At 43.9% G+C, this 8,415-nt stretch overlaps 1 protein-coding gene across 1 annotated transcript; it reads left to right on the top strand.

Annotated features, from left to right (window-relative positions):
* Positions 1-1,092: 1,092 nt before the first annotated feature.
* Positions 1,093-6,911, top strand: LOC135502366 (opioid-binding protein/cell adhesion molecule homolog). Its single transcript, XM_064795153.1, has 7 exons — positions 1,093-1,318; positions 3,662-3,771; positions 3,890-4,154; positions 4,337-4,497; positions 4,895-5,096; positions 5,477-5,701; positions 6,153-6,911. The coding sequence occupies exons 1-7, from the start codon at positions 1,276-1,278 to the stop codon at positions 6,275-6,277; spliced, it is 1,131 nt and encodes a 376-aa protein (XP_064651223.1). The 5' UTR covers positions 1,093-1,275; the 3' UTR covers positions 6,278-6,911.
* Positions 6,912-8,415: the final 1,504 nt, after the last annotated feature.

Below are 8,415 nucleotides of genomic sequence, written 5' to 3'. Positions count from 1 at the left end.
ATGTCGCCCATTGCATCGTTGGAGTTCTTGGACAAGTCACTTTACATTTTGTCCTTATTGGTGCCTCCTCAAAAGACATCCTTAACCTCGGGGTCTTTCACCTGGAGGAGCACGTGATGGACTCGGCTCACAAAGACATGCCTGGCAGGAAATAAACATCATATCTAATCTGACCTAGTCCCCGCCAAACTTCAGTTGTAGTGGCGTGCACACCTAGATTTCAATGGATACTTCGACACCATACCCAACATAATCCATTCTACCTTAAAATCATGCTTGTACATGTACCCGTGTGTCCTGTTAAATCCCGACATCGAAAAGCACATCTTAAAAACGTGACGTTTCACAAAAGGCATGTCGGGTCATCACCATTAAATATGATTTACACCCCTGGTTTGGCCAAACGATATGTTCGGCAACTTGCCAATCTCATGCAACAACTATATTTTCTCGATTCCTATCTATTTATATCAATGTTCCTGATGAATTTTATTAAAACATGACAGGTAATAACAAATTGGAATCGTAGATCATTCCCTGGCCTAGGTTTATTTGACTGAGGATCGTCTGCTTCTACATCTACACCGGAGTCCCAGGGTGTAGAGCTTGTCAAAGTGTTTCATCATGGCACTAAAATACTCCGGCCATGGAGGTATTATTAATAATACCTCCATGCTCCGGCGTACACCTCCCAACTGTCGAACCTGTGACGATTCAATTTGCTCTATGTTACGAATGCCTATACCTGTCCAATCATTGAATCTGAGCCTATACTTAGAAATAAGGGAGAGACCCTTTGCGTCATTTCTTTGGATTGAGCCCATTTTACTTAGAACTTAGGCCTAGGAATTAGGGATTCCGTATTGGGGTTTCTGCGGAATCAGAAACCGTTCCACTTCGGATATTTCGATAAGATATTATCAGGGGTATTGCTGCTCCCGTTGTCCCCAGTACTAACAACAAATAAAAGAACAAAACTTCTTCTTTTGAATTCAATTGTTCAAAAAGTACAAACAGATAAATAATAATAGTCCAACTGATCGAATAGCCAGGTAAACAAAGTCGGCAATCGTCCAAACAAACTCCAACAAGATTTGGCTTGGCTTGCCAATGCGACGAAGCAGTGAAGTGGCTTGGACTTCTCGCTAATTCACGTCACGAGCCTGGCGGGAAGAGGGCCTAGTCCCAGGCCAGTGGCAATATAAAGAAGAAGAAAAGCCCTTCGCTGGCAAAACCCGGAAAGCTTTGAAGACGAAGACACCGTGCGACGATATTATGAAGACGTTGGTTACTTTGGCGCTCTTTCTGTTCGTTCGCGGTAGGTTATCTTTAAATACTACTATCTGCAGAAAAATCGTTTCATTTTGATTATTTTCATTTATTCGGCGTCATCAATGATTTCATTTTGGGGAAATTGGGTATTGGACGTGGACTACTTCACATCAACTTTCAAACATTACGGGACTTTTTCTGAAGCGCTCAGTTTTGCAAAAGCTGTATAATCGCTATTGGCCTTGTCTCCATGTTGCCTCTTAAATGGCATCCTCTTGCAAACAGGGCCTACAACACGACTTCTCCTACGCATGTTTCCGAGGGAGTAAGTATGAATCGATTCAAAATGGCCTGATATTGTCAGGATGCTCAAATAGGGGCACCGGATAGTTCTGAAACGGGTTGCCAGCGGGCCATTTTGTCTTTTCTAATGTTTCTCGAAATTAACAAAAATCTTATTGCCAATACGGCAACACAAATGTCATAGCGCATTGATAATCTGTATAACATAACCATATGAAAAGTATTTCCGTGTGCATACAACATTACATGATTCAAGCAATAACAGTGATATGACCGGGTCATTTTGGTGTCTCCTATACCTCCTGTTATTAGGGGTGCTCAGAAATCACCAGAACTCGAGCATTTTCCATCGACAAAATAGTTCTAAAACTATACGTTTTAAAATTTGAGTCTTCTTTTTACCAATCATATACTTAACGTACACTTGACTCCGGGACATGTCTGGCTACGGAGGTTAACAAGGACTTTATTGCGAGAATGAGAACGGCTTGAACTCAAAGTGGCGTAAGAATGATTCTGTGGAAATGTAAGCCGTACAGATTGCCAAAACCGATGTGGAAAAATTAACGAACCATTCTGGAATCACACTCCTACGTCATGAGTGCACCATGAAATAGCTAGAGGCGAGTGTATTGAAAGATGAGAAAGAACAGACTCGCACCCATGAAATTGGCAAAAAGTTCTAATTGCTTTGGGACTTCAACTACATGGGACGGGGATGTACCTTTCGTCACAGTCAATGTCCCCCCCCCCCCTCCTCTCCGTTTGAAGATGGGAGATCATGTCCCCGCCAAATTATCGAAGTTATTTTGGCGACCGACGGCTTCTCCAATACGTCGGAAGAGGTTAAAGCCGGCTATTGTACATGGTCTATATTCAGTGATACATTACATAATACGCATTGTTTTCATGTGGAGATAAATGCCCTTGATTTACGGTGAGCCCAAGGTCGACTTTAAAACATTTAGGCCTACTTTTTCTTGTTAAAATTAGTCTGGGCAGGTCCTTCAAAATACTATGTACAAATATTGGTTATTATACTCGGAGTTGAACTCTCAGCAAGGCTATTCGTGAGGGGCTGATGAGCTCTTATTTTCTCGTGCCTGTGCCTAAACATAAGAAGTATGTGAAGCGAACACCGGCGATTTTACTACTCATCTGACAAAACTGTAGACCAATTGCCTTCTCATTTCAAGATAAAGGAAGGACCCGTCTGCTTTTAACAAACAATACATTAAAAGGCCAAATCAGAAAAGTTTGAACAAGCCTTGCTAAATCTGCAGGTCCAAAATGAGCTCCCAGTATTGATGTGCAGCCAAAACCAACAGCGTTCATAACGTTTTCTGTAACTTTCAATCGCTTTTCGTCATCCGCGAAGCTAATGGTTTTTTCTTCGATAAGGTGCTGTAACTTTCAGGTTGTTAACTGACCGACAAACAACTTCTTTTAAGTCTTCATTATTTTGTGCATGATTCAGGGTCATATACGCTTGAAAAAAGTTTGACCTAATTTCATAACCCTGTTTTATTTAGGCCCTATTGGACAAGTAAACATTTACCTTGAGGTCATAAGCAAAAGGCCCCTTTCGCAAAGTTTTCAAATGTTGTACTTTTTTCTGAACTTTAGCCAAAACTTGAGCTACGGCCGCCAACAAGCAAATTGAGTTTTTTTGCGACTATCTTTTAGTCAAAGCTTGGATGTGACCCATCTCATCATTTTACAGTCTCCATAGTACTTTTTCTTGCCCGTTACGTGAAGCAAAAGCACTGACCCCTGAACCTGTGCTGAGGCGGGCTGGCCGCGAATTTTTTTTCCTGAACCTTTGGGGCACTATAGTGTACATTTGTACAGGGACTTTCAGCCGATCAGATTTCGACAAATACATGACGTCAGAAGTCTTAGAAACTTTAGAGCAGTTGGTAGAGCGCTCGTCAGAAATGGCAGAATACGATGTTCGATCCAAAGGTCGCGAGTTCGAATCCGGAATGCGACCAACAATTTTGTGCCTGCTTTATCTTTTATGTAGCCGCCTAGCGTTCTTCTTGGTTGAGATGGAATCGTTTAAATGTGACATCGTTATCTTCAGATGGCTCATGTATGATCGCCAAACAAATCGATAAGGAGACGAAAGAGGCCGGCCAGGATGGGATACTCAACTGCACTATCGACAAAGATCAGATGGTCACGGGACAACGGGTAGGTTGAATCCAGGACTAATCTATGGAGCGACCATCTTTGCCAACCTCCAGCAGCAAGCAGTGAGGTCAGAACTCTTATCTGAGACGGAGATTATATAGCCCTGCTTCTTTTTCAGTTTTCTTGGCAGAGATTAGCCAACGATGCCTACCCGACCAACGTTATAGCAATCGACACAGACATCGTCACGCGAAACCCCCTCGGCGACGACGGGCGCAAAAAGTACCTCGTTACCATAACTTCCCTAAAGGGGTCCTATATCTACTCTATAAACATTCGACGATTGGTTGAAGGTGATCATGGGGAATATAGATGTACGGTCATGGTGTCCGGGTGGGCGACGGATGCGTACCCGAGTACGACGGGCGAGCTTGTCGTGCAGCGTAAGTAGCCACAGTGACGCCGAACAGGTGCCGGCGGGCATATTCTTATGTTTAAAGGATGATCCAGCTTATTGAGGCACTGCAATGCTCTAAGGCGTATACTCATTTAAGAAACGTTCGGTCAGTGGTCCGTAAGATACCTCTCATCATGTATCGCAACCTCCCTATTTTCTCTCTTGCAGTCCCTCCTGGTGTTGATGACTACGGCTCCGATACGATGGTACACACGTTCGAGGGGTCATCCGCGGCTCTGCATTGCTCTGCCGGGGGAGTCCCTGAACCGACCGTGACATGGACTCGGGCAAATGGCAATCCGTTACCTGGGGGACAGCTTAGTTTCAAGGCAAGGACAGTCATATTTACTGTGGTTTTGACTAGATTGGACGAAACTGCCACAGTCTTTGTTCACAACAACCCCTGACCTGACGTCACGTCCGTGCCTCCACGCTGTACGATTAACCTATGTCATCGGCACTGATGAGCAGCATAGCTGCTGTGATCTCGGTCAAGTGCCGTCATGAGCAAGTGGCAGCACGAAAAGATTTCGTTAAAGCAATGCTGTTCTTCTCAAAGACGCGACCAGAGTAACGGTCTATACAAGTGTCAAGGGATAACCAAACTGAAATTGAAAGTATCCAAGGTGCGTCTTGTTGACGACGTCTCTAAATTCGTTTGTTGTATGGACTCATTGTCCAGTGGACATACCTTTCTTTCACACCAGATCTAATGTTTTTTTTCAGGGAAACGAGTTGGTCATTCCAAAGGTCGAATATGATGATGCCGGGATTTATAGATGTACCGCGGAAAATGGCGTCCGGCCTCCAGAATGGCGGGACATTCCATTGGTGATCTTCCACTCTCCGCGCATGGACGCATTTAGGAAAACGATTGGACAGGCTGTGGATAAAAACTATGACGTAGAACTGGCATGCATAGTATCAGGTATGTACGTCATCATGCATTGAGGGTTCAGGTCATTCTCCATGGTAATCATCGTTGCCAAGTCTCACTCGATCTACTGTAGAATTAAGTTCAAGTAAGCATCTCTCTGGTTGATCCTTGAAACCCCAGATCGCTCAAGATATAATACACGTAACTCGATTATACTGGAATTGGTCAAACAGACATAGTCCTTCGACTACAACATACGTGACGACGATGACGGCGAAGATGATGATGATGATGAGGAGGATGATTTCTAGACTGGAGTGATAATATGGTATCCCAAATGTGCTTTAAGCAGGGAAACCTGGAAAAGCGCTATAACAAGAACTCATTTTTATTGTAATCGATTTCTAATGAGATACCCATTTTAATTCCAGGCGACCCAGAACCAGAACTGATGTGGTACAAACAGGATAAGCGCATCACAGACGACCACAAGCACGAGGTCCACAAAATCTTCGGCTTGCCCGGGCAAGGCCTCCGCTACGCGAGCGTCTGGTTCACTTTACGGATCCATAACATCCAAGCTGGCGACTACGGCAATTATACATGCAAAGCTCAAAATATATATGGCAATGATAGCGCCAACATCACCTTATATTGTAAGTACCTGCAATGGTAATTGCATGAATGGCCATTTTTATGTCGTCAAAGGCTTGTTTGTTGACGAGGAGTTACGTCTGCTGGTGGATGTGCCGCAATTGTGATACAACGCGTTTGAATGTTTTGGTAAACAGAGTCTCTGACGTCTCCACTTCCTGCCTTCTCGCTGAACATATTGCTTGTCATATTCCCCTCATCCCCTTTCCGCTAATATGTCTCACTTGTCAGACCTATTAATCAAGGATCATGGCTCTTCATTGCACAACCCCGCGCTTGCTGATGAGCGACGGTACCATCTGTGGTAAGAAATAGTTGAATTTGGAGTTTAATGTGTATTATATATTAATGGAAATATACCTTAAAGGGCCAGTCGGTTAGTTAGTAGTTGACTTGGAGGACCACTTTGATAATTGGCAGCAGATTGAACGTGCATATCAACTTCTATTCCAGATACACCCACATGCCAGGGCTACGCCTGCATGAGATACGACCTCGTGGCAGCGGCACAGTCGATTAGGATGTCCGTATTGTTGATCTGTCTGACTTTTTGTGGACATTATCTAGGTCTATCATAAGACCGGCTATGATAGTCTCATGATTCAGGACAAGATACAACTAAAACTCTCAGATTGAAGATCTTTCAATTGTCATAATGATTAATCTGTGTGACAAAAAGGGGCCAGGTCTTCAGACAGATATATAAAGATTGTTGTACCCAATATCTTCCTGACAACTCTTTAAGTACAACTTGAGTACTACTTGGGACCACAGTCATCTTAGAAGACTTGTGATCCTCCCAAAGTCCTTTCTCTCATGCAGAACGTGCCACCAAAAAGACATCAATATAGCCAGGGTCTGACCAGGCTTGGCCCAGGGTGGCTCATTGACCTTGGGCAGCCAGGTGTGGGCCAGGTCACACTTTTCCTAAGGGTGGAGACAAGGCCCACCCAGTAGAAACATGGTGCACTACGTTGGGAGAGTACACATCTAGGTCAGACAGAGTACGCATAGTGAAGCGGCATGGCACATCCAGCAAAGACTTGGTACACTCTCTGGCAACATGGCGAGCTATGAATGGGAGGGCACATCCAGAAGATATATGGTGCACTACTGTCTCATTACATTTGCAAGAACGTCTTTAAAATAAAATGCATTGGGAATTCACCAGTTTGTTTGTATACATATATATATGTACATGCCATACAGCAAGTCAAGAAAGAAAAAAATTATGCACTTTTTTTTTTTATTGCTTTTTTTCATTTACTCAATAAATTAAATGTACACAATGGTACGAACCTACCTTTAAAAAAAACCTTTCCGCCGGTACGTCCTCCAAGCTGATATATCCGTACGACACTCATCTTTTCTGGTGCTGCCATCTGAGCTAAGAAAATGGAACTAGGCAATTACTATAAATTAAAAATATCGCCCGTTTTTAGGGCGGGGGACGATTTACAGTTGGAACCCCTGAACCAGCTCCCTCAGATACGTCATTCATCAAGTCACAGCAAGCATGAACCAGGTTTTATCTGTGGTTTATCTTATTTATATAGTACCTATTGAGACCGTTATATATTGTGCAAATTCTCTCGGCATTGTATACATGGTGTTAACCCCAACGTACGTAGTAGGTGCGTTGCAGGTCAATTGTCGATGCTGCCATCCCTTAGTGAGGACGATAACTAGTAGTCCGGCATGAAATGTGGAAATATTGACGCTGTTTACTTCTTCGCACATTTTGTACACGTTGTAGTGAGTTTGCCACTGATGAGAATTGGGGGACCGAGGAAGAGGGATGTCTACTTTCAGTCAGGCCAGGTGTCAGCATTGTCTCTGTGGCAGCAAGGCTGTGAACTGTCTTCTCTGCGGTCACGTCGAGGTGTCTCACCCTCAGGTAGACCAGGTTGTAACCTAATTGTCACAATGATAGTCAGGCTACAACACAATAATATCGGGAAGGTGGGAGACAGTTGCCAATAAACACAAGAATCTTTCAAACACAAAAGACTCAATCTGGATCGAAGACATACATTGATTTTTGACTGTTTTCTCTGTAGCAGGGTCGAGCTGTTGTGTCAGATCAACATTGCACGATTGTAGGATGAGACGGAGAATTCGATCGACCATGTTCTTATATTGAGTGTTGACTGGTTCAATATATCAGATCCTACTTGCTGACTTTGAGCTGGTAATCTGTTGGTCAGTCTCCGGTCATGTAATGACGAAGCAAAATACAATTTGTAGTGTCTCCTCCAGGGTTGTGACTGTCTTCGGAGAGTGTGTGACTTACAGACATAAGTTGGTCAATTAGACACATAAAACTCTCCGATGTTCATGATCAAGACCCCAGCAGAGCTCCCCCCCCCCCCCCCGCTTGATGAGATGCAAACGTACTTAAGTTATGACCCAATTCAGTATTAGTGTCTCATTGACAGAAGTCATTTCTCAAGGGCACGCCGGTACGTCCTCCAAGCTGATATATCCGTACGACACTCATCTCCTCTGGTGCTGCCATCTGAGCTAAGAAAATGGTTGTGACAGTCCCTGTAGGTTGTCTCACCGCCTTCCACAGTATAGAACTGGTTGTGACAGTCCCTGATTGGTTGTCTCACCGCCTTTCACAGCGTCCTCCAAAGACAGACAATGGAACAACCAACCTCCACCAGCTGAGAGGCACAACCTTCTCTAAAAGTCTACAATACAGACAGATAAC

This window comes from Lineus longissimus, chromosome 18 (genome assembly GCF_910592395.1).
Source record: "Lineus longissimus chromosome 18, tnLinLong1.2, whole genome shotgun sequence".
Taxonomy (NCBI): domain Eukaryota; kingdom Metazoa; phylum Nemertea; class Pilidiophora; order Heteronemertea; family Lineidae; genus Lineus; species Lineus longissimus.
Note: the sequence above shows the minus strand (reverse complement) of the source record. Positions and strands in the feature narration are given on the sequence as shown.

Coding starts and splice junctions, on each gene's coding strand:
- LOC135502366 (XM_064795153.1), top strand. CDS start 1,276: ATGAAGACGTTGGTTACTTTGGCGCTCTTTCTGTTCGTTCGCG. Junction 5,097..5,476: donor ACTGGCATGCATAGTATCAG/GTATGTACGTCA, acceptor TTTTAATTCCAG/GCGACCCAGAACCAGAACTG. Junction 5,702..6,152: donor CGCCAACATCACCTTATATT/GTAAGTACCTGC, acceptor CTTCTATTCCAG/ATACACCCACATGCCAGGGC.